The sequence below is a fragment of the Rhincodon typus genome, chromosome 18 (assembly GCF_021869965.1).
Source record: "Rhincodon typus isolate 14 chromosome 18, sRhiTyp1.1, whole genome shotgun sequence".
Classification (NCBI taxonomy): domain Eukaryota; kingdom Metazoa; phylum Chordata; class Chondrichthyes; order Orectolobiformes; family Rhincodontidae; genus Rhincodon; species Rhincodon typus.
Window position 1 is genome coordinate 19,198,781 of NC_063349.1, and position 26,071 is coordinate 19,224,851.

General features: G+C 40.2%; 1 protein-coding gene across 7 annotated transcripts in view; it reads left to right on the plus strand.

Annotated features, from left to right (window-relative positions):
• The window catches only part of wnk1b (WNK lysine deficient protein kinase 1b), a 180,687-nt gene that overhangs the window by 124,244 nt on the left and 30,372 nt on the right, over positions 1-26,071 (plus strand). For 6 of the 7 annotated variants that reach the window (XM_048608023.1, XM_048608019.1, XM_048608021.1 and 3 more), the window contains 3 exons: positions 9,401-10,806; positions 11,623-11,724; positions 20,776-20,871. In XM_048608023.1, coding sequence (XP_048463980.1) covers positions 9,401-10,806; positions 11,623-11,724; positions 20,776-20,871 — 1,604 coding nt within the window. The remainder of the gene's footprint in view (positions 1-9,400; positions 10,807-11,622; positions 11,725-20,775; positions 20,872-26,071) is intronic. The other variant, XM_048608022.1, reaches the window with a different exon arrangement.

Consider the following 26,071-nt stretch of genomic DNA (forward strand, 5'->3'; position numbering starts at 1 on the left):
ACAGATCTGTAACAAGGATAGAAGTTGGTGGCGAAACTTTGCTTTCTTCTCTCAGATGCTGCTGGACCTACTGAGTTTTGCCAGCAATTGCTAGTTTTTCCTTACTTACGGTGAATGGTGTACAAGGGCGCCCAAGTCTTGTTGCACCTTGCCCTTTCCCAATTAATTGCCATTTGGATACTAATTTGAGTTATGCCTTCAGTTCTCAATGCCAAAGTGGATAGTCTCACCTTAATCCACATTATACCTTGTCTGCAAGATATTACATTTTCTGATTGGAACTAAAGAAATAGAGCATTGAAAGGAATACTTCAAAGAACACGAGATCCCAGCAATGGTAGTTGATACAGTGTAAATGACTCCCAAGTATGTGGACTCTTAAAGTTAAATACATGAAGGTAGTTTCAGAGCTGAAGGGTGGAGATTCAACTTAATATTCTTGTTTATAATTTATAATGTGTAGGAAAGAAGAAAATAATTTTGTTCACAGGGAAAACCTGTAATAGAAAAAACTGGCATAGAAGAAATGGGTGACACTGAAGCAAAACAATTGAGGGTGTATTAAAGAACAGGGAAATATGGGGAAATAAAACTGCGACATACATAGAAGCATTAGAAATAAGATGTCAGTAATGTCAGATGTGGGTGGATATAGTTAGGATTTGCTGCAACCATTAAGACTAATCCGGAATATTGAATCAGGAATTTACTGAATATATTGGTCAGAAAGACAAGTAGAAAGAAAAAATGATAGCTTTTCTACCAGGGTCACTGGAGAGTTAAAAGAAGTGATTCTGTGAAAGGTCAAACACTTGTACAGCGTGGAAGAAGATCCTTTGGTTGGACTCATCCGTGCTGACTAGATATCCTACAGTAATCTAGTCCCATTTGCCAGCATTTGGCCCATAAACCTCTAAGCTCTTACTATTCACGTACCCATCGAGATTCTTTTAAATGTTGCAATTATACCAGCCTCCACCACTTCCTCAGGCAGTTCATTGAATACACACACCATCTCTGCATGAAAAAGTTGCCCCTTATGTCCGTTTTATATCTTTCTGCTGTCAGCTTAAACCCAGGCCCTCTAGTTTTGGACTCCCCTACCCTGGGGGGATAAAAGACCTTTGCTATTTACTCTGTTCATGCCCCTCATGATTTCATAAATTTCTATAAAGTCACCCCTTGGCCTCCAATGCTCCGTGAAAGATAGCCACAGCCTATTCAACCTCTCCCTAAAGCTCAATCCCTCCAACGCCAGCAACATCCATGTAAATGATTTCTGAACTCTTTCAAGTTTAACAACACCTTTCCTGTAGCAGGGAGACCAGATTGAACGTAGAATTCTAAAAGTGGCCTAATTAATATCCTGTACAGCTGCAACATAACCTCCCAACTCCTATACGCAACGCACTGACCAATAAAGGCAAGCTTACCAAACGCTGCCTTCATTATCCTATCAACATGTGACTCCATCTTCAAGGAACTGTGAATCTGCATCCCCCAGTCTCTTTGGTAACACTCCTCCGGACCCTACCATTAAGTATATAAGACCTGCCCTGATTTATAAATTCTGCCTTACCAAAATGCAACACCTTGCATTTATCTAAATGAAACTCCATCTGCCACTCCTTGGTCTATTGGCCAATCTGATCAAGATCCCATTGCACTCTGAGATAACCATTGTCTACTACTCCACCAATTTTGGCGTCATCTGCAAACTTACTAATCATTCCTTCTACGTTACCATCAAAATCATTTACATAAATGACAAGCAGTGGACCCAGGACTGATTTTTGCCCTTGCCTCCCGTCTGAAAAACAGCTCTCCACCACCGTCCCTTGTCTCCTACTTTCAAGCCAATTTTGTATTCGACTGCCTAGCTCTCCCTGGATTCCATGTGATCAAACTTTGCTAACCAGTCTACCATGCGGAACCTCGTTGAATGCCTTGCTGAAGTCTGTACAAACAATATCCACTGCTCTGCCTTCATCAATCCTCTTTTTGTCACTTCAAACAAAAACTCAGTCAAGTTTGTGAGACATGATATCCCATGCACAAAGCCATGTTGACGATCCCTAATCAGTCCTTGCCTTTCCAAATACATGTAAATCCTGTCCCTCAGAATCCCCTTCAACAAATTAGCCACCACTGATGTCAGGCTCATCAGTCTATATAAATTTTCTTAAATCTATCTTACATATATGTAAACATTTTGAGTATGAAATATAATACACTTTTCTGGTTTATTATCTTAAAGTAAAATATAACAGGTTGATTCTATGGTGTATGAAATCAGGTTAGCTTGGTGATCATCTATGTTCTCTGGAGAAGTAGAAAACATTATGAAATGGGATTGGACTTGGTAAATATAATGCCTGATTGCTTCATGATGCAGTGCACCAAAAAGCCACGTGAGGTTCATTTTGATTTGGTATTTGGTGTTTGTTGATGACCTAGACAAGTGCAAGAACTGCAAGTTCCCTTGAGGGAATAGCACACACAGAATGACATGACCTAGGATTCAGAAATTTCCAAGTCCAGGGATAAGACATAAACTTAAATGGGTTAAATTTGAAGAAGAAAGAATAACTAAAATGAGTGGATATGGGAACCTGTTTATTATCACTTTAATAAAAGGTAAGTGGAAATGATTGATTAGAAAAATAATCTGAAGAGTCCGTCTCTGTGCTGTATGATGCTATAAATACGTACCTGGAAATAAATAATCCCAGATATACAACACACCTAAACCCATTCACGCCAGGAAAAGAGGAAAGAGAACGGGATTTTTTGTCTGTAGCAATTCAATTAGTGGAAAAAAAACGTAGTTTTAGCTGATAAGTCTTGGTTCTTGAAGGCCAAAAAATGTGAATATTGTGACGACCGTCAATCTGGTTTATGGTAAATATAAATGAGTGTTGCCAAATCAGATCTTTCTGGGATTTTGACAGACATGAGCTTGCTCAGGAAACTGAATCAAGAAGTCTTCCAGTCATAATTGAAAAGGACAATAAGGTTTTACACTGGGTTCATTACAAAATTTCTTCAGAAACGGAAGGCAAATTGATCAACATCTTTCTTTCAGAAAGCTGTTGAACTTAAATTCCAAGTTTGGGAAAAAACACTCGCTGTAGAATAAAGTTTCAAAAACAGTCAGTTGTCTGTGACATATCTTCAAGCAACCAAGTATAGCAATTTTCTGAAAACGTGTCTTCCAAAAAATGTCCTGTTTAACAAAGTGTTCCATTATCCTCTCGTTGACTGTCTTTATCAAAAAGTCTCGGTATGCACAATCCTTCAGACTGAAGTCCACAAAAATGATTGAATATGAAGCCACCATAACACCACTGCCCCTTTGTTTTAGTGGGGCACAGGAGAGAATGAAAAGAAATGCTTTTTTCAAATGACATTTATTCCAAGATTTATATTCTGTTTCACTTCCCTTTATAAGTTGTACAGTTATCTCTGCTACCTTCTTAGTACTTGGATAATTGAAATTTGCATTCTTGAGAAGGCACTGGTAATTCAGATTTTTTTTCCTCAAAATGACTAGCCTTAAAGTGATAAGGCCACAATAGCAAACCCCACCTAAACAACGTGGAATTTTTAATTTTTAGACCATAAAACATAGGGCAGAAGTAGGACATTCGATCCATTGAGCCTGCCTTGCCATTCAATGAGATGTGGCTGCTCTGATAATCCTCAACACCCACTGTCCTGCCTTTTCTCCCATAACCCTTCATTCGTTTATTGATTAAGAATCTTGTCCATCTTGGAAAAGAATACACTTAACTCTAGAGCCCTTGCAGTAAAGAATTCAGCAGAATTATTGTCTTTAGAGAGGAAATTCTTCCTCATCTCTGTCTTAAGATGGATGACCCCTTAATTGCGAATTATACCCGTTGATTTTAGACTCTTTAACAACAGAAAACAGCCTCTTAGCATTTAGCTGTCAATAACGTTGCTTCTCGTTCAGAATGTCAATGAGTAGAAACCTAAATTACTCAACCTGTTCTCATAAGAAAACCACTGTATGCCCAAGATTAACCTAGTGAACCCTCTCTGGACAGCGAGCAATACTGGTAATTCTTTCCTTAGGTAAGGGAACCAGAACTCTTCACTGTATTCTAGGTGTGGTCTAACTAGCATGTTGTATAGGTTTAGAAAGATTTGTATATTTTGATATTCAATTTCCCTTTTGAAATAAAGGCCTGCAATCCATTTGCTTTCCATATTACATGCTGAACTTGTATGCTAGATTTTTGTACTTAATGCATGTGGACCCCCAAATCTCCCTCTGCTGCAGTTTTCTGTATATTTAAATAACATTTATCCTCTCTATTTTCCTAGCTAATATACATAACATCGCATTTCTTTGTCATCTACTGAGTTTTTGCCCGCTACCTTAATTTGTCTGTATCCCTGTTTTCTCAAAGGATTATGATCAGTGATTTCCTGTTGCCTTCAGGGGCATATACCTCTGGTTAAGAACCAGTCACAACCCAGGATGATTTTTTCCATTGTTGGTCAATTTAACTATTAGAAAAGTTTCTCACTGGTTTCTTTATGTCCGATTCCACATCCCCAAAAACAAACCTCACGATTTCTTACTTATTTTAACGTCAAGAAACTCCACCAATATTTGTACCTTTGTTCTTGGCACCGCTTGTCTTTGTTATGATATGCTCGAAATAGGTTACCTGTGCTTTTGCAAACTCACTTTTGGCAAGGTTTGTTACCAGATTGACTGATTTGTAATTTTCCTAATAGACTCTTGTGGTCCTTCCAAGTCTTAGTTTATGCTGTAATGGCATAAACTATTGTTAGGAACACTGGCTACCACTTGATTAACAAATCTCTGAAAAATGGTAGGGGGATTTTTTTTTAAGCCTGAAAGTCATCACTCAGTATTGAAAAATACTCCCTTGAGTGACAAAGGCAGATATCTCTTTAGCTTGGGATGTCGAAGGAACTCATCGATGAAGTAATTTATCAAATCTATTTTAGTTTGAAATCCGGCATGCTATTTCTATGAATACAGTCTTCGAGGTGATGAATTGGCTAAGAATCTGCCTTTGTCATTGCATTGACCTTTTTGTAGTTTATGCAGAATCTGGCCAAATTGTTATGTTTAGACACAAAGCTGATTGGGGATCTTCACTACTTTGACTCTGACTCTGTTAAATTAGGTAGTTTGACAACATATCTTGGATTTCTCTCATTTGAGCCTGTTTCTCTGGATCTAAAACATCTTGATGCTGTTATTGATTCAACATGTTGATAGTTCATGGCCTGTTCTCTTTCTGGCAATCTGGGGTGTCAATTAGTCCATTTACCATCCTGTTTACTGTATTATAAGAATCACTGAACCATGCTTCTGGCAGTTCACTGAGTATAGGCAACAAATCAAATACTTCTTCTCCTGCTTGACATGTTTGGAGTTTGACGTACTGACGGTGTTTCTTCATTGTTGTTTGAACTGCTGTGTGATTTTTGAGCTATCTGCATGTCCTTGTGAGCGACTGCCAGAGCACAGCTGCATTGTCTAGCAGAGGATTTTAAAAACTTTGGTTTTGATTAGTTTTGGAGGACTTCTTTCTCATGTCTGTGAACTCTTTGAAAAGAACTAAAAGCAGTAGACTCATTAGACAAATCTTCATGCCAAGCAACAGACATTCCAGTCCTTTGTCCCAGCTGTGAGGATATCCATGACCTCAGCTGCCACTTGAGGATTTGGTGTTTTCTTGCTAATGCTCCTTGTGTCTGTGAATAGTTTGCAAAAGACTTGTTATATCCAGATGTCTATTTTGATTGGAGAACTGGTTTAGCTTCTCTGCCGTAGCAGTAATTGTTCTTGGGGTATCATTTGGGAATTGATCAGCCCTGTTCATAATTGTAAGGATATATCGGTGTCCAGGTTTTGCTTTTGTTAAGGGGCTCACGTAGTTAAGTAACACCCTATTTCATGTTTCTTCAGAAACTGATAGGGAATTAAAGTATCAGATTTATTGCATATTGTGGTTTTCCCATCATCTTGCAGGTGTGATGTGTTTTGCAGAACTGCTCCATGTCCTGTGAAAACCTAACTCTGCTTCTTTCCAGAGGGGTTCAATGAGTAGGGATTACGCAGCAGTTAGGGGATAGGTCGGTGGACTGGAAGGAGGTTGGAAGTTTCTTTGTCCATATTTCACCTGATAGCATTAGATTTCATAAGCTTTGGAGTCAATTTTGTGACTCCCAGGGCAATGTCCTCCTGATTTGTATACCTTTGTGTTGCAGTGCATACTCGGGGAAGGGCATGGTGATTGGCGTTTGAGACATTGTAAAGGATGTTTCTGGTTACGATGATATGATATGTTGCTTGATTTATTCTTTGCATGTCCCTATGTTTTGGAAAGGAAGAATTTGCAGAGTTGACCATGTTGGATTTTGCCATGTTGTTGTAGTTCCTCATTCAATAGTAGGTGTTTTCTTTCATTCATTGAAGTGATTATCACTAGTTCAACCAGCAGTTATTGAACCTACAAAAGGTAGTGGTGAGCTGCTTTCTTGAGCGCCTGCAGTCCTTGAGGTGAAGGGAAACTTGCAATGCTGTTGGGCGGGGAGTTCTAGGATTTTGACCTGGTGGTAATGGAGGAATGACTGTATTTGATGAACGATAGTGTGCAGCTTGAAGAGGAACCCGCAGGTGGTATTGTTCCCATGTGCCAGCTGCCCTTGTCCTTCTAGATGGTAAAAATTATGGGTATGGAAGGTGTTGTTGGAGGAGCTTTGGTGAGTTGCTCAGTTTGTTACTTAATTTCTTTAGACTTCAAAGCATTTTGATATATTTCAGGCCGTTTCAGAGGGCATTTAAGAGTCACTCACGTTGCTGAGAGTATACAGTTGCTTAGAGAAGACTAAGTAAGGATGACTTGTTTTTCTTTCCTGAAGGGCATCAGTGAACCAAATGAGTTTTACAACAAACAGCAAGTGTTTTGTGGTCATTGTTTTACACTAACTTCTAATTCTAGATTTATGAATTGAATTTAAGTTCTATCAGTTACCAGGATGGGATTTAAACGAATATTCCCAGAGCCGGTTAAGTGATGCTATACCACTGTGTCCCTCCTTTCTTTAAAAAAAAAAACCTGCAAAGAATGCCCCCCACTCCCCAAATAAAACTAATGCATAAATAAGGTTCCCCGTGGTAGGCTGATGGAGAAAGTGAAGTCGCATGAGGTCCAGGGTGTACTGGCTTGATGGATAGAGAACTGGCTGGGCAACAGGAGACAGAGTTGTAGTGGAAGGGAGTTTCTCAAAATGAAGAACTGTGACCAGTGATGTTCCACAGGGATCCCTGTTGGAACCACTGTTGTTTGTGATATACATAAATGATCTGGAGGAAGGTATAGATGGTCTGATTAGCAAGTTTGCAGATGACACTAAGATTGGTGGAGTAGCAGATAGTGAAGGGGACTGTTGGAGAATGCAGCAGAATATAGATAGATTGGAGAGTTGGGTGGAGAAATGGCAGATGGAGTTCAATCCAGGAAAATGCGAGGTGATGCATTTTGGAGGATCCAATTCAAGAGCGAACCATACGGTAAATGGAAAAGCCCTGGGGAAAATTGATGCACAGAGAGATCTGGGTGTTCAGGTCCATTGTACCCTGAAGGTGGCAACGCAGTTCGATAGTGGTCAAGAAGGCATACGGCATGCTTTCATTCATCGGATGGAGTATTGAGTACAAGAGTTGGCAGGTCATGTTGCAGTTGTATAGGACTTTGGTTCGACCACATTTGGAATACTGTGTACAGTTCTGGTCGCCACATTACCAAAAGGATATGAACGCTTTGGAGAGGGTGCAGAGGAGGTTCACCAGGATATTGCCTGGTAAGGAGGGCGCTAGCTATGAAGAGAGGTTGAGCAGATTAGGATTATTTACATTAGAAAGACAGAGGTCGAGGGGGGACCTGACTGAGGTCTACAAAATCATGAGAGGTATAGACAGGGTGGATAGCAAGAAGCTTTTTCCCCAGAGTGGGGGACTCAATTACGAGGGATCACGATTTCAAGGTGATAGGGGAAAAGTTTAAGGGAGATATACGTGGAAAGTTCTTTACACAGAGGGTGGTGGGTGCCTGGAACGTGTTGCCAGCGGAGGTGGTAGAGGCGGGCACGATAGCGTCATTTAAGATGTATCTAGACAGATACATGAATGGGCAGGGAAAAGAGGGATACAGATCCTTGGAAAATAGGCGACAGGTTTAGATAGAGGATCTGGATTGGCGCAGGCTTGGAGGGCCGAAGGGCCTGTTCCTGTGCTGTAATTTTCTTTGTTCTTCTTTGTATTCTAATAAAAAATAACAGTCGATGCACAGGGATAAAATTAATTGATATTTAGAAAAGTTTGGGCTAATAAAAGAAAGTCAACACAAATTTACTTTAAAAATGTTAATTAACTTAATTGTGTTGTTTGGAATAACAGCACTGATGTGGATGGTTCACTTTATGTATCTAGACTTTCAGAAGCCATTCAACTGATTGGAAAATTAGACTTGTCAGTAAAATTTAAGCTATCTAATTAAAAGAATAATGAAGTGCTGATATAAAATTGGCAATGTGATGGAAAGCAGACAGCAGTGGAGAATAGTTGATATATTTTTTTCCAATCTGAAAATATTCAAGTTGTTCCATAGGAGTCACTGTTTTTTGATATTTATTCATATCCTGGGTATTCAAGTCCATGTTATGTTATATGCAAGGGCTAACATCCTAATTTCCAAATAGAAGAAATTTAAATATGTACTAGACAATGGATAAAATGATATACTGGTGAAATCGGCAGACACACAGCAAAGAAACTGTATCAACCAAGTGTAAAGTGATACATTTTTGCTAGTAAAACATGAGAAGGTGTGTGAACTAAATGATCAAACATTAAACGAGATGTGTAGGAATGCAGATGTGGATGGATGTACATAGATCTTTGGATGTTAGAATGAGAGAGCTGTTGAAAAAGTGTGTTGGATCCTTGGCTTCACTAATGGGGGAATAGAAGCAAGGTAGGTCGGCTCTACTTAGCTTCATTAATGACATGATTCAAACGGTCAGCTATGGTAGACATTTTTTCCCTTTACATGAAAAAGCATTTAGACCCAATGAATGGAAATAGCCACTGTTACAAGATTTAAAAGAGTATTAGTATTGCATATGGTATTTTGTTTGAAAGCTATATATTTAATATCTCACCACTGTAGACAGTTGAGGAAGCTCTTCCACTGATGGAGGTATGAACTGGCATTGAAACTCTTATTTAAAAAGAACCATGTTATGGGAAGATTGAATTTGCTCTTTAGAGGTCTTGTATTGAAAAATGTTATTTGTTCTAATTGAGATGTTCTTTGTTCTTTTACAGCTGGTTCCCATAGTCCCAATCTAAACCTATCACACTCAGCTTCTTCAGTGAGCTTGCAACAAGCCTTTTCAGATTTAAAGCATAAACCGTTTCAAGAAGGTCCTAATACCGCTCCTCCAATCTTCAATCAAACTATGGCACCATTTACTATGGCACATCCAGAAATGACCAGTATTGGACAAGGAATTCATATACAAATGGCGGTATCGTCATCAGCACCAGCTAGTCTCATAACTGCTAGTTCTGCATCCCAAGCCATGGTACAGAATATTCAATCTCAGCCAGCTGAGTTAAATAGTGAAAGCATTGCTGGTGTCATTGGCCCGAGTTCCATATTGCTTCCTCCAACCTCTCAGTCAGCACAGCTGTCTGTTGGTGGCCCTGCTGCTGCTGTTAGTGTTCCAAGTTGTGCATCTCCACCTTGGACCTCTCAGTCAGGTCAGCAACTAATTAGTGGTCATGTCACGAGTGTTTCAGTTGTAAGCTCATTAGTGCCACCATTAACATCACAAGTTAGTCAAGCTCTGCTTGAAGAAACTACTATCAGTGTAGGACCTTCAACGTCTGTTTCCCCATCTTCCACTGAAGCTGTGATTTTGCCAGCCCCTCAACAGCTTAATGGGGGATCTGTGGTCAGCCTGGCAGAATCTTCAGTTTCAATGAACTTGTTTCAGAGCCAGAAAGAGAATTTGTATAGTGCAACCCAAGCAGAAATCCATCCGATGGATGGTAATATAATCACGCTGGCAGTTTCCACCTCACCACCATTATTGCCTGTTTGTGGCACTCAATCTCCTGTGGTTCAAACAGTTACTTCGCAACATGCCATCCTACCTCAAACAGTGGGCATTTCTGTGCCCCTGGCAACCCAGACCCCTATACCTGGCACAGGAACTGCACAGCCTGTTTGCAGTATTCCTTCTGTTCAACAAACACTGATTCACAGTCGGCCTCAAACAGCTTTTCTTCCAAATCAACCCCATATTCATTGCTCTGAAGTCGACATAGATTTGAACACCAAAGGAACAGGCATTGATAATATCAAGACCTTAGATGAAAAGCTTCGATCCTTGTTCAGTGAACATAGTGCTGCAGGCTGTGCTCACATTTCAGCCTCTTCGGAGATGGGATTGGTTGCAGAATCTACCACAGTTGATAGTTTGCTCATTTCAGGAAAAGCATCTGCTGCTCCAGGGACTTCAACAGTTACCGTTGCATCCTACCCAGTAACTGCCACAGGGTCTGTCATACCTCCTTCTAGTCTACCTCTTGGCCCTACAGGACTTCCTTTAACTGTCCAACAACCTTTGACTCCTGCCAGTTATACCGTATCCTTGACGAGTGTCATTACAACTGCAGGGCGGCCAGGCACTCCACCTTCCAAGCCACCACTTGGCAGATTACCAGTAAGTTAACCAGAAGTTTAAGAAACTTAAGTGCATAGTTTAAAGGTCTGTGTGTGAGAAAGCAAAACAAAAACCATACGTAAATTAATTCAATTTCTTTTGTCTGAGAATTTGTACGATAATTTAGCTTTGAGCGCTGGTCTGTGGTGCCAATCCAACCTGTACCAAATTTCTGAGTTTACTTTATTTATTTTATGTACCATCCCACCCCTCTTTTAATCTGTCAATTATATTCAATAAGGTGGTCACATATGGTCATGTCTATATGTGGTCACATATGTCACAAGATGACTGTAGTTCCTGTTGCCAGGTCTCTGCTGTTGGTGCCTTTAAATCCACATGAGAGGCACAGGATTTGATAACTGTTGAAACTATACATGGGAGGAGCACATATCACTTCAAGTCGCATCTTAGTATGAAAATTGTAGCTCCCTTGTTTGTTTTGATCAAGATTACTTTTGATATCAGTTACCAAATTGCGATAAAGATAACTTCAACTCTGTCACAAACTGTAGAAATAAATAATGTGATGGAATATTATTTTACCGGTAATGGAATTTGTGATCAAACACAGAAAATGCTGCATAGTGATTTACTAAAACTCTAGAATATACTTTGAACGTTTTGTTTTGCTTATTTCACTTTGTTTGTTGTATTTGAATATTAGATTTTGTTATAGAATGCTAAATTCTTTGTCTAAATTGGAATAGCCTGTTGATACGATAAATTGAGAATATCATTCAAAACCTATATTTGCTGAGCCATTTGGTCTAAGCCTTGGTTGATGCAATTGCTCTTCCCATTCATTACTTGTAGGTGCAACAGCTAAGCACGGAAGCTCTTGATCAGCAATTAAAACAAGCTCTCACTCCACCCACTGAGCAGTTGCCATCTTTTCCAGGACCTTCACTAACCCAGGTGCAATAATGTTACCCAGTGTGCTCTTTTGTGAATTCATTACTCTCTGTGCCATGTTTGCATGTAATTCATCTCTTCATTGCAAGTTATCTGTTGCATGTTCTGTGTCATGCTTATTAACCATTTCACTTTAAGTTATCACATCAAAGTGCAACACCCAAGGGTTTGATAAATTGATCCCTTTGATCTATATCAGGTTAACAGAAGAAATAGACAATGTATGACAGATCGATCAATGTACATGCAAATGTTCTATTTCATGAGTGTTTCTAATCACAGAATGCTCTTTAATGTGCATGCAGCGGTTAGTGGTTTTGGAGCGCTCAATGCATCAATTAATAATATAGGTTAGGTTATTTGCAACTTGGTTAATTAACTGTGCTTCAATATTGTTAACTCATCCAACAAACTGTGTTGAAAAATGGTTTAGCACCTACTGTAGTAATTTTATGCAGGAAACATCAAAGCTACTGTCATTTTCATAAATCCATGTAAGGTGGATTCTGCTGAAAATGTTCCAATGTGCATGAGGTGTGGACAGTTACTGATGTGACCGTAGTGTTTCCTTTGAGTAGAGTATTGTGTTGATCACTTCAACTAGCAGTGCTCCATCATGATACTGTGTCCTGGGAGCAAAGGGAATGTACTAATTTCTTGGTAGACTTTTTAAAAACCACATGTACCACCATGCAAGTAGACTTCATTGTACTTGAATCTTTTAGATTGATTCACAATGTCATTTTGTTGTCAGCATTTGCTATTGCCTGTACTTTCATATGCCTCCAGAACATGGCAGTCTATGTCCAGTCGTATGTACACTTTTTCTAGCTTAAATTCCAGACCTGAGTTCACTACTACTTTCTCGCTCTTAATTTATCCCTTCACAGGATCTGCTGTCTATCTTCAACTAGCAGATCAGAAGTCAGATGACATCAGGTTATAGTCCAATAGGTTTATTTGAAATCACAAGCTTTCAGTGTTTTGCCCCTTTGTCAGGCACTTCACCTGATGGAGGGGCAATGCTGTGAAAGCTTGCGATTTCAAATAAACTTGTTGGACTATAACCTGGTGTTGTCTGACTTCTGACCTTGTCCACCCCAGTCCAACACTGGCACCTCCATCATTAACCTAGCAGGACCGCTTTCATCTTCCTTCCTGAGGTACTTTGCCTACCCTGATCTCTATTCTAACCCGTCATAACTGTTTACTCTCTCTTGCTATCCCAAGATATTGAATTTACTCTTTTTGTAAAGCTATTGTAATGTCAGAAGCATGGCAAATAATTCAGCCTTGCAAAGCAAGATCATCTGAACAGCAATGTGATAATGACCAGAATTTATTTTGTGATACTGATTGAGAGGTAAGTATTGGTTGGAACATTGGGAAGGATTCCTCTGGTCATCTTGGAAATAATATTGTGTGATTCTGTGTTTACCTGAGAACATTGTTGCTTTAGTTTAATATCTGGTTTGAGAGAGAAGGCTATTTCCATCCCCACCCCCACCCTAATCCTTATGTTAATTTCTTCCTGGACATGACTTTCTGCTTACCCCTGATACACATTCAGTGCTTTTAGTCTTCAAACTAGGCTTTGCTTCTCTGATTTCCTTTTTAAGATTTTCTGTAATCATAACCTTAACCACCCCTTTAATCATATCTTGTATCCTCCCTAACTTCATGATTGTTTTGGATCCTTTCTTTTTCTCCATTCCAAATCGTATCTGTTCAGACTCCCTAAGTGATTTTATTACTTTTACAATGTCTATTTCGAAAACCATCTTCAAGTAACCCAACAACCCTCAATCCAAATGCCCACCTCTGTTTCGCAACTAGATGAGGGGGATCACTGTTTGGAAAGTAGAACCAGAGAACATGATGCACACTTGAAGAAAGAGGGGGATTAAAAATGAATGCAGAGACAATATTTCATTGAACCAATGTGAAGCAGACTCCTGAGGCATATAGCTGAAGCAATTAATGCAAATTAGATTTATTTTGTAAAATATGTGAGATAGACTGATAATTTGCGACAAAATATGAGGTTAGTGGTGCATCAACAGCAGCATGTTTGGTGAGGAATGGTGAATTTGGACCTATGGCTTCCTTGTGTTTATTTCTAGATCTGTCAACAAATTGGAGATTGAAGAAAGTCCAAGAAAATCCTCTGTTTACATGGTGTTTCACCTCTTTGATATTGGATATCAATTGAAATAGTTGATAACGTTAACTTCCTCCTTTGTCTCTTTTCCTCCATCAACATTTACATCTTATCCAAAGTAGCCAGAGCATCTCCAAGAATGTTTTTGTTTTTATTTTCAGTCTTATTTGGAGTTCCTCGAGGATTTTTAATGACTTCTCTTTCACCTCACTTTCAGCAACATCATCTGCAACCAATGGATAAGCATCCACTTGTGATAATAAGCTCACTTAGATGTATTTTAGCATCTAGCTCAACTCTGTTTGCTGTTGGGTTGGCTTGTACACCTTACTGGTAAGGCCTTGGAGTGTTGCCGTGCAAAGCGACCTTGGAATGCAGGTTTAAAAACTGACATAACTATGGATGCTGTAAATTGGGAACAAAAACAAAGTTGCTGGTAAAGCCCAGCAGGTCTGGCAGCATCTGTGAAGGAAAAAACGTTTCGGGTCCGGTGACCCTTCCTCAGGATCTAATGCAGGTTCATGGTTCCTTTAAAAGTGGGGTCACAGGTAGAGAGGGTCGTGAAGAAGGCTTTGGTACACTCGTCTTTATTGGTCAGTGTATTAGGTATAGGAGTTGGGAGGTCATGTTGTGCATAAGCAGGACATTGATTTGGCCACATTTGAAATATTGCGTTCAGTTCTGGTCTCCCTGCTAGAGGAAAAATGTTGTTAAACTTGAAAGGGTTCAGAAAAGCTTTACAAGGATGTTGTGAAGGTTGAAGGGTTGAGGCTATAGGGAGAGGGTGAATAGGCTGGGGCTATTTTCCATGGAGTGTTGGAGGCTGAGAGGTGACCTTAAAGAAGTTTATAAAATCATGTGGGGCATGGATAGGGTGAATAGACAAGGTCTTTTCTCCAGGGTGAGGGAGTCCAAAACTAGATGGCATAGGTTTGAGGTGAGAGCGGAAAGATTTAAAAGGGACCTGAGGGGCAACTTTTTTCACACAGTGGGTGGTGCGTGTATGGAATGAACTGCCAGAGAAATTGGTGGAGATAGGTGCAATTACAACATTTTAAAAGGCATCTGGATGGGTACATGAATAGGCCTATTTACTCTCTCCATGCCCCTCATTTTATAAACCTCGAGAAGGTCACCGCTCAGCCTCTGTTGCTGCAGGTAAAATAGCCCTAGTCTATTCAGCCTTTGTATATAACTTAAACCCTCCGACCCTGGCAACATCCTTGTAAATCTTTTCTGAATCCTTTCAAGTTTCTCAGCGTCCTTTTTATAGCAGGGAGACCAGAATTAGATGCAGTATTCTAATAGTGGCCTAACCAGTGTCCTGTACAGCCACAACATGACCTCCCAACTCAATGCACTGAACAATAAAGGCAAGCATACCAAATGCCTTATTCACAATCCTGTCCACTGGGGCTCCACTTGCAAGGAACTGTGCACTCCAAGGTCTTGGATGTTTCTCAAATGCAGAGGGTGTCATCACCTAGGGTTTTGGAGCTGGAGAATATGTGGATAACTATGCTCGTGAGGGAGGAGGCTATTTTGTAGGAAAAAAGTAGTAATGGGAGAATTCTACAGTTTGGTCAAATAGATGTTTTTGCAGCTGCAGCAGACTTGATTTCAGGTTGGCATGTTGTCTCCATGATGCATCAGCCAACACATGTCACTGTGCAGTTGCAGAGTGTTCAAGGGGACAATACACTGAGATTGTGGTCCACAGTTGATACCAACATCATAGAGTGGAATGAGTTCTTGCAGGCACACTGGGGCAAGTTGCCAAAGAGACAAAAAAAAAAGACCTGCAAAGGTAGTGGCTGCTGGATTACTCCAATACCATGTGCTGTTGAGTATAGAGATAGGAGGGTAGTCAGAATATGCTAGAAATGAGGAGGGGGTTGGGGGAGCAGTGACTTTTATACAATTACTGTCACTCCAGGGCCACCCAAACTTGCACTCAGAGCTGTTGCTACCAAATATTCCAAGGGAGAGAATGGCAGCCAGTCAACCTTAGCCTGATCTCTGGCCTTTTGTTACATGTATTGGGTTGGCCAGTTTGAATACCAGATACCACGAAGTCTCATGGCATCAGTTCAAACAAGGCCAAGGAAAGCTCCTACTGATCACCACCTCTACTCCATCACTATATAAGACCAACAGTGTATTTCTAATCCAGACGCTTCTTTTGGGGGGAAAAAAGCCTTTTCGATTGCATGAAATATCTCTGAACCTGTGGGTACATTCTGAATCATCAAAACCTCCTCAAGCATTTTCTCTTCATTGACATAGAGAGCAAATCATGTCGACATTCCACTGTTTGAGAAATTGTGATCTGGAAAACGGAATTTTAACGGTTTGGTGCTTATTTTGATAGACGCAGACGTGATAAGCCAGAGAGACTACTTCTGTGCAGTAGACCTCTATGACTGTCTGACTCTATGACAACTTCTTAGTCATGGGCCCCAGAACCACAAATGGGGGCACTGACTTCTTTTATATAGTCATTCATGGGATGAGGGCATCACTGGCTATGCCAGCATGCATTGCCCATTCCTAGTTGCCGAGAAGGCAATTAAGAGTCAACCACTTTCTGTGGGTCTAGAGTCACGTGTGGGCCTGACCAGGTAAGGATGGTAGTTCCTTCCCTATAGGGTTTTTCTGACAATTGTTTTCATCACCAGACTTCTAATTGCAGATTTTTATTGAATTCCATATCCACTGTCTGCCATGGTGGGATTGGAGCCCGAGTCCCCAGAACGTTACCTGGGTTTCTGGCTTAACAGTCCAGGGACAATACCACTAGGCCATTGCTTCCCCTGTCGACACCAAGTGGTGTCAGGCAGCCTGGCTGTTTGGAGATGACCAGTGTGCTAGAATGTTCATGCGCACATTTAGCTTCAAGTCGGTATCAGGAGCTAGTATTAAATGAGGTGGAGTTAAATTGGCCAGGGGTGGGAAGTAGAATGTAGCATTGGAAAGGAGAAATGAGGTGCCATTAGAATATGAAAACACTATTATGATGAAGCTTCATCGGAGGCTGCACCTATGATGTTACCCAGCAGGGTAATGAAACGTCTGCGGAACAACCAACCAGTTCAGCGAGCCAACCAACCACAACACCCATAACCCGAGCTATAAATCTACTCCAAAACCTTAATGAAATGTAGTACTGGAGCAGTGACACTTGATTTAAGAGGAATGTTATTGTGCTGGAAGGAGAAAAGATGTCTTCCAGTTCTTGTCAATGTATTTTTGATAGACAAGGGAGTTGAAAGGCTTATGAGGTGCTGGAAGGAACGTAGAATTGAGACCACAACCTAATCAACCATAATCATCTTGAACGATGAAGCAGCCCCACAAGGCTAAATGACTTCCTCTTGCTCCTAAGTGCTACATTTCTGTGTCCCACTTAAGATCAGAATTTATACAAGTGCCAGTATACTATGAGTGTATTTGTAATTCACCAACTAGTGAAAATTTTCAGGAAAATTGGAGAGGTGCAAGAACTGTAGAATAATATGGATTTTAATTATCCCAATAAAGGCTGAGAGTTCAAACTGCCTTCCTCACTCTGTGACCTGATGAGACTAGAGTTTCCTTGTTCACCAGTTTATTCGATCAGGATTCGAAGATGGCATGCAAATTCCCACAATCAGTTACTCTTGATTACAATCATACTTTTTCAGTCGGCCAAGGTCTTTTAGTGATTAGTCTTTTAGATCTAATTAGTGATAGTTTAAATCATCTGATTGCGCAGTTAGTTTGTTACACAGGCAACATTCTAACATTATCACTTGAAATTTGTCACACACTTGGCTATGCAGAAAAACCTACTGGTTGCACTTGGTTCCAGCAGCCTGACTTGTACTGTTTTTCAACTTTTGCCCTTTCAATAGTTTAGCTGTCTGAGAGGGAGAATATTTACTGAAGTTTATTCGGAAGAGTTTTATTAACCAATGAATCTCTCGCCTAATGAGGCAGGAGACTTGGCTGGCTCTCGTTCTGAAGAATGAGGCTTTCAAATAGATGGATGAGAGCATATTGGGGAGCAGTGATCATAGGTTTAAAGCATTTAAATTATCAATGAAAATGCTACACTTTTGTTTGAAAAAGGATGTAGGGGATTATTAGGCTAATTAGTTTAACTTTGGTTTGAAATAAATGGTGATTTGGACAAATTAGGTTTAATTAACAGTAAGCTGGCGTGAATTTGAACGAAAGTTGTTCAATTTGCTGGTTGTCTTTTGTTGTTGAGCTTGTTGTTGAACAGAAGGTTGATGAGGTATTGCGGTTGGTGTGTGCTAACTTGCCACATAATAGCCATGTTAGCAAAGTTGAAGCCCATGGAATGAAAGGGTCAGTGGCAGCAAGGATCCAAAATTGACTAAGTGACAGGAAATAGAACGACTAAAGTTTGGTTGCACAAGGCACAAATTCAGATGTTGCAGATGACACAAAGCCTGAAAATATTAAGTATGAGGTGTATTGTGATAGACACTCTCTGGACAGAAGGCCAGGCAAAGACAAGCTGGTGAAATACATTAATACATAGCACCGACAATTTAATACAGCGTAGTGTGACGATGCATTTAGGAAGGAAGAATGAGGAGAGGCATGCCAGTTAATAGCTATAGTTGTAAAAGGGGTATGAAACAGAAACAGCTGCTTAAAGTGATAGTAGGAACTGCTGATGCTGGAGAATCTGAGATAACAAGGTGTAGAGCTGGATGAACACAGCAGGCCAAGCAGCATCGGAGGAGCAGGAAAGCTGACGTTTTGGGTCGAGACCCTTCTTCAGAAATGGGGGAGGGGAAGGGGATTCTGAAATAAATAGGGAGAGAGGGGGAGGCGGATAGAAGATGGATAGAGGAGAAGATAAGTGGAGACGAGGCAGACAGGTCAAAGAGGCGGGGTTGGAGCCAGTAAAGGTGAATGTAGGTGGGGAGTTAGGGAGGCGATGGGTCAGTCCAGGGAGCCCGGACAGGTCAAGGAGGCGGGATGAGGTTAGTGGGTAGGAGATGGGGGTGGGGCTTGAGGCGGGAGGAATGGTTAGGGAGGCGGGTCGAGCTGGGCTGGTTTTGGGATGCGGTAGGGGGAGGGGAGATTTTGAAGCTTGTGAAGTCCACATTGATACCCTTGGGCTGCAGGGTTCCCAAGCGAAATATGAGATGCTGTTCCTGCAGCTTTTGGGTGGCATCATTGTGGCAATGCAGGAGGCCCAGGATGGACACGTCGTCCAAGGAGTGGGAGGGGGAGTTGAAATGGTTCGTGACTGGGAGGTGTAGTTGTTTGTTGCAAACCAATTTCACAAGCCCCACCTTGTTATCACAGTTGCTTAAAGTGTCAGGCAGGTTGAGAAAGTGGTTACTAATTCATGCAGAGATAGTAGGAACTGCCGATGCTGGAGTCTGAGATAATAAAGTGTAGAGCTGGATGAACACGGCAGGCCAGGCAGCATCAGAGCAGTAGGAACGCTGATGATTCGGGTCTGGACCCTTCTTCAGAAATGGGAGAGGGGAAGGGGACGCTGAAATAAATAGAGAGAGTGGGAGACGATGATGGAAGGTGGATAAAGGAGCAGATAGGTGGAGAGAAGATGGACAGGTCAAGGAGGCAGGGATGGAGCCAGTAAAGGTGAGTGTACGTAGGGAGTTGGAATGGGGGTTGGTCAGTTGAGGGAGGACAGACAGGTCAAAGAGGCGGGGATGAGGCTAGTAGGTAGGAAGTCGGTGGGGGGTGGGGGTGGTGGTGTTGGTCAGTGAGGTGGGAGGAGTGGATAGGTGAGAGAAAAGATGGACAGGTCAAGGAGACGGGGACGAGTTGGGCTGGTCTTGGGATGAGGTCGGGGGTGGGGAGCTTGTGAAGTTCACATTGAGACCATTGGGCTGCAGGGTAGGAGTCTAGGTTTTCGATATTGAGGTATAGAACATGAAAGCAAGGTGGTTATGATGAACCTTTTATAAATATTGGTTTATATACAACTGGAGTATTGCATGCTGTTCTGGACATCACACTTTCAGAAAGATGTGAAGGCGAGTGCCGGAAACATTTCTAAGAAGGGTTCCAGGGATGACGACCTCTGGAGAAGCTGAATGACAAATGAGGCAGAACTCTTTTTTTTTAATACCATGATGATTAGGATCTGGGCTTCACTGCCTTTGTATGGAGTGGCAGCTGATTTATGTGTGGTTTTGAAAAGGGAATTGAATAAATGCCTGCATGGCTATGGCAAAAGGGTGAGGGAATTGGATGAGCTAAAGTATTCTTACAGAGAAGTGGTACAGAATTGTTGGGCTAAATGACCTCTTTTTGTATTGTAATCATTCTGTGATTCTATAGTTGGCTCCAATGTTTGAACAGAATATATTCAATAAGACATTGGCATGTGAGCCATTGTAGAAAGTAAAATGTGAGATGCATCTGTTTTAGATTTTTCACGTTATCTCTTAAATATTTTTGTCCAGGGCTACAAACTACTGACCAAATAGGCAAATAAGTCTATAGATCTGCAGCTTCATTGGTTTCTGGTGGCAAGGAGCCTTTTGCTCAGAACTTAATAGCTAGTCCAAGAAAATACTTTCTGTAACTCTTAGTTACCCCCACCCTTTTTAGAGATTGCCAAGTCAGTGGTTTTGAACTTAAAATTAAGGTGTGAATCAATATTGACCTTTTTTTTGTGCAATAATACTAGGAATTCAGTGTTTTTGCATTCCTATTTTTGAGAATTTTATGTAAGAACTCTACCATAGGTTTGATTCAAAACCAGGGGAAGTTGAAACTGTAGCTACAATAATATTTCAGCTGAAGTATCAATGAGTATTAGAAGTGCACTGCTATTTATGGTGCAGCGTGAATTTGTGGATAACTAACTTATTAAAACTTCTGTCGTCCTTCAGTCACAACAACCGTTAGACACTTTGGATGCCCAATTAAGACGTGCCCTGAGTCCAGAAACTGTGACAAATGTACCAGTTCCTGTCACATCAGTACAGGTGAGTTTTGAGTTACTAAATTACCACGTTTTCAAGTTTTCTATTGTGTTTCAAATTTATGACTCTGTTTAAGGGAGTTTAGCTGATTTGAAGGTAAATTTGGGGCATATTAGTGGAAGAATATGGGCAGTTTTAAATTTGAAAGGGCAGAGCTGTCAATTTTTGTTTTGTCATCAGTTTCCAAAGCTACAAACAGTCAAATAAGTTGGAAAAACTCTTGGAAAAAACATGTTGGAAATATTCTCATTAACTTCCAGTCAACCTTTTTTATTTTGAAAATGCACTTCTGGGATGCATGCATCACACAGGCAAGGTCACCATTTATTGCCCATCTCTAATTGATCTTGAGGAAGTGGAAGTGATCACCTGTGGATTATACACTGTGCATGGTGAAAATGTATGGCTGGGTTTTGTTTGTCATTGGAGTAATTTTGGCAGGTTCATGTTGGTCTGTGCTGAGTATTGAACTGGTTCACAGAATACTGATACTATGAAAATCTAAAGCTGTGTTTTGAAAAGAGAAATTTCCTATTAGTTATGTGTTGATTTGTGCTTGCATCAGATGGAAATAAAATCTGATGGATACTGGGATAAAGTCAGGCACAAAAATTGATCTCTTTGTGGAATAGTTGCTTCCTGTTTAGTGGACGTGAAGCATGACATTTGCAATGGTTTTGCGCTTAATTGCTTGAGTTCTTGAGATCACCTTGGTTTTGTCAAAGATCGTGTTGATACCTTGTACTAGTCCTGTGCCCAATAGCTAAATAGAGGACTTCTATACATTTTTGCTTGAATAGGAACTCTGATTTCTTGGTATGTTGCAACTGTGACTAACTCATTTCTGGAATATTACATTGAATGGTGTAGGTTTCAATGTTCAAATAGGACCTGAAGTTTTCTCTCTTACTTTGGCATTGAGTTTTATTCTTACATAAGCTTTTGCCTTTGTGACACCTCCATGTAGGGAATTAAGCTGGATTAAATACCACAGTGCAAAATTGAGGTTGATTTGAAGGAATGAGCTCCTTCTTGAAGCTTGTCTGCAATTGTTTCTCAAGTTCTACTCACCTGCAATGTCCCAGCTGGTATATCTGTAACCTACCATTTTCATCAGTTTTTAATCTCACTGCCAAATAGGCTTAGTTTTTGTTTGGTTTCCCTCAGTTTTCCATAGGAAAAATAACAATGAATTCACAAAGCACGAGCAAATCTTGTGATTACGGATAATTAAGTACTTTTTGAAATCTAGTCGCTTGAAATTTATGAAATGTTGTAGACAGTATGCACAGAGCAAATTCCCGTTGTCATATGATAATTGGCCAAAAATCTGTATCTGTGATGACTGAAGGCAGAATTTAGCCAGGGTAGTAGAGCCACGGGATACTTCAAAGCAATCCACGTGGGAAGATGGAATCTTTGCATGACATCTCATTCAAAAAGTGGTACTTGTAGGAGCGTTTTTCACCCCTGCAGTATTCCCTCCTGCTGAAGGAAGCAGTCTGTTTGTATGTACCAGTTCAAGCTTTCCATTAATCTTTTGATCAGATCACGTCTCATTCTTTAAGGTTTTCAAACTTTGCTTGATCATTTCCCTTCCATTGAAAGAAATTGTTTAATAAATTTGATGTTTTTGAGGATTTGATAAGGTAAACAGTAGATGTAATGTATTTCGATTTCCAAAAAGCACTTGGTAAGGTGCCACAAGAGGTTATCACATACTATTTGGTCTCAGTTAAGGGTCATTATGTGGATTAAGATCTGGTTAACAGATAGAAAACAGTGCAGAAATAAATGTAACAAGGTTGTGTTGACAGGCTGTACCTAAGTCAAAAACGCAATGGTGTTTGGATCTCGTGCTAATTGCAAACTCTATGAATAACTTGGACATGTTGTGCTCAATATCCTCATCCAGTTTTGCAGAGGACGTGGTGTCAGTTTGGTTAGTTATCATGTATGGTTCAAGAGAGCATTCTACTCTAGAAAAGCCTGAACCTTTGTCCTTACATAGCAGAGTGGCTGGAATGTTATGCTGCCTTCCCAGTGTCAGGCTAAGAACACCTTGGTGGTGAAGAACAACTTTGGAGTGCAAGGGGAATGATCCAGTTGTCACGATCCGCATTAGAAGTGGTGAAGAGGGTAACAAAACATTAGCATGAGATAATCCAATAAATAAATTTTCTTTTTTTGTCAGTTTATCCAATGAACTGTATCCAATCTTCCTGTCCATTCTATATAGTTGGTTTGATTCAAGTTTAAGATTCTTTTGTGAAAATGAACAGTGCTGCTTTCAGACTTGATATGGAATTCAATTTTATTTTAGTTACTTAGTTGCTTAGTTGTTTGTTCACAGTGAGATTGCTAATTAACTGCTTCATTGCATTATCTCTGGTTCCAAATTGTCATAGTTTGCTCGATTAATACAAAGGTATTTTTGCAGACCACCGTTGCCCATTTGCTCCAATATGTATTTAGATTTAAAACCCTTAGAATTATTGCTTTTGTCACAAGCTGTAATTTTTTTTCTCTTGATGCTGTATCTGTTAGTATAGCCACTGTTAGGGGACCTGTAAACTATTTCCACCTGTGTTTTTTGATCCTTGGTATTCGAAATCTCCATCCATTATGATTCTACTTTCTGATCTTATGAACCAAGATTCTTTCTCACTGTTAGTTGTCCTTCACTGTCAATGCTTTTTGCATTACACGGCTTCTTTTTACATTGTATCTGTCTTTTTGAAATGTTGTGTACACCGGAATGTTTATTTTCCAATCTTGATCACTTTATAACCATGCCATTTAACTCTATTTGTCCCACCAACTCTTCATGTGAATGCATTAGGTGTTCAGATGAGCCTTTTTTAAACCACTATTTGCATGACTATTTTTTTCGATGCACCATTGCTGTCAATTTCTGTATCATACTGCTGGTCTTCCTTTAAATTCTTGCACTGTTCTGTAATTTGACTTGCTTTTTGATTTCTAAGTCTCCTTTCTCCTGAATTCCTTCTGTTCTCCCCCAAGTTTAATTCCCAATCTAAATCCTAGAGGTATAATCACCAAGACATTGATTTTGGGCCAATTTTATTGGAGTTCATCCCAATGAACAGCTCTGCCTGATGAGTTGAAACCCATTATTCCTCTGCCACTCGGTCACATTTTTGATTCTCTAATTAGATTTGCCCTACGCCAGTCGATGCATTGCTCAACTAAGAATCCAACGATGATTGCGCTTGAGGTTCTTTGTTTTAATTTGGGAACCACTCCTCAATGTCTTTCAGTAGAACATTATTTCTACTTCTGCTTGTATCTATGTTGTTGGTTCTAATGCGGACTGCGACAACTGGATCATTCCTCTTGCACTCCAAAGTTGTTCTTTACCTCCGGGCTGTGCTTAGCCTGACGCTGGGAAGGCAGCGTAACATTCCAGGCACTCTGCTGTGTAAGGACAAAGGCTCAGGCTTTTCTAGAGTAGAGTGCTCTCTTGAACCACACATGACAACTAACCAAACTGACTCCACTTCTGAACTCAAGTTTTATGACGACTACTTGTTGAAGTGTCAAGGTAACTCTTGTCTTCCCTGATACCGTGCAATGTCTATACATTGGACACCAGCTCAACCACTAAGCTGCAGTTCCTGAAGATGCAAATATTTATTGATGGATATGATTACCTTGAATCTCAATACTTCTGAGAGAGTCTCACAAGTGACACTTGTGGTGTATCACCTCTGCTGCCACGCCTTTACTTGATCTAGTTTAAATTATATATGAAATATGTACAAAATAATTTACAGATAAATGAAATGATTGCCTGTGACATGAATATTGCAGGTATTGAAGACAAAAAGCAACATATTTGTCACCACTGTACTGTCTAGCCACTTAGATCAAATTCCAAAGTTTTTCCATGCTTTTTATGGTGTGAACTGTTACTCTGGTTAACCAATTTCGTTTGGTTTTGCCAGCATGTTTCTGCTCCTGGTACCAGTGTTGTCGTCTTTCTGGATTTGCCAATTAAAACAGCCTGCTGGTGTTGGCTTCAATGTTCTGCTGTCTCTGAATTTTAAAACTGTAACTTTGCCCAAATCGACAAGGCTCCTCTATGACATTCCACTACGATTGCTGCTGTTTCACATCATATTACCTTAAAAAAAAAAATTTTTTTTTTTGTACAGTTCCCTCAGCCTAGAATTCTATTCTTTTTACTGTCTATAATTCTATCTCTATCTGTTGCCTGTACCAGCATCCACTGGTTGCATGTTGTAAAACAGAAGCTTACTTGAGCAATACAATAAGGATGTGGTACAAATTAGGTACAAAAATCAATCAAGGAGGAACCCTGATAATTGCACAGCTTCAGTATGCTTTGCTCGTATGTTTGAGCTTTGTGATAATCAGCCAATGCTGCCTGACATCATGTATTCTGAGAGTTACTGCAGCTGACTTGAAAATGTGTATAGAATAGATGAATCAGTGTAAATCAAGTATTTATGATTTCAGCTGATGATAATACTGGACGAGTCAGATCCCGGATTGAGTCCTGGCTTGATGGATCATAAGTTAAATTTTTGCAATTGATTACTCTGGCGGCTAGTCACTGATTGTACTCCCACAAGGCTGCAAGTGGTTTTCAACCAACAACCACAAAATTATTACACGAAAGAAAAACGAAGATACGTGTGTACAGATATCTATATCTATGGATGGATGGAGAGATGGGGGGGTGGGGAGAGTGTGTGTGTGTGTGTGAGAGAGAGAGAGAGCGAAAGAGAGAAGTGGGGTTGGAGGGGGTGAATAGAAAGACCTTGACATAAACAGCAAAGTTAAGTTTTTTGATCTGTTTCTCTGTAATACGTGTTACAGGTACTCAATTCCAGAAAAATATCACTCCTATTTCAGCTCTTTTATTTCTTGCTTGACTGACTCTTTCCAGTTCTCCTGCTGGAATCCTGCAACAGTTTTACAAATTGTTTCTGGTTCTGCTGACTTAAACCTCTTAGAATAGAATATCATTTATTGTCACGTGTAGTCTAGTACGGAAGTTTGGAGTATAAGGATGAGTTGACAATGTCATCCCATATGGTGGGACTTTAGGTGCAGGGTACTTCAGTATAGATCTTAGATATAAATGTTAAAAGAAAGGAAAAAAAATTACGTTACTTAGTTATTCATAGTATAAGTTAGAAAAATGAGAATGTAG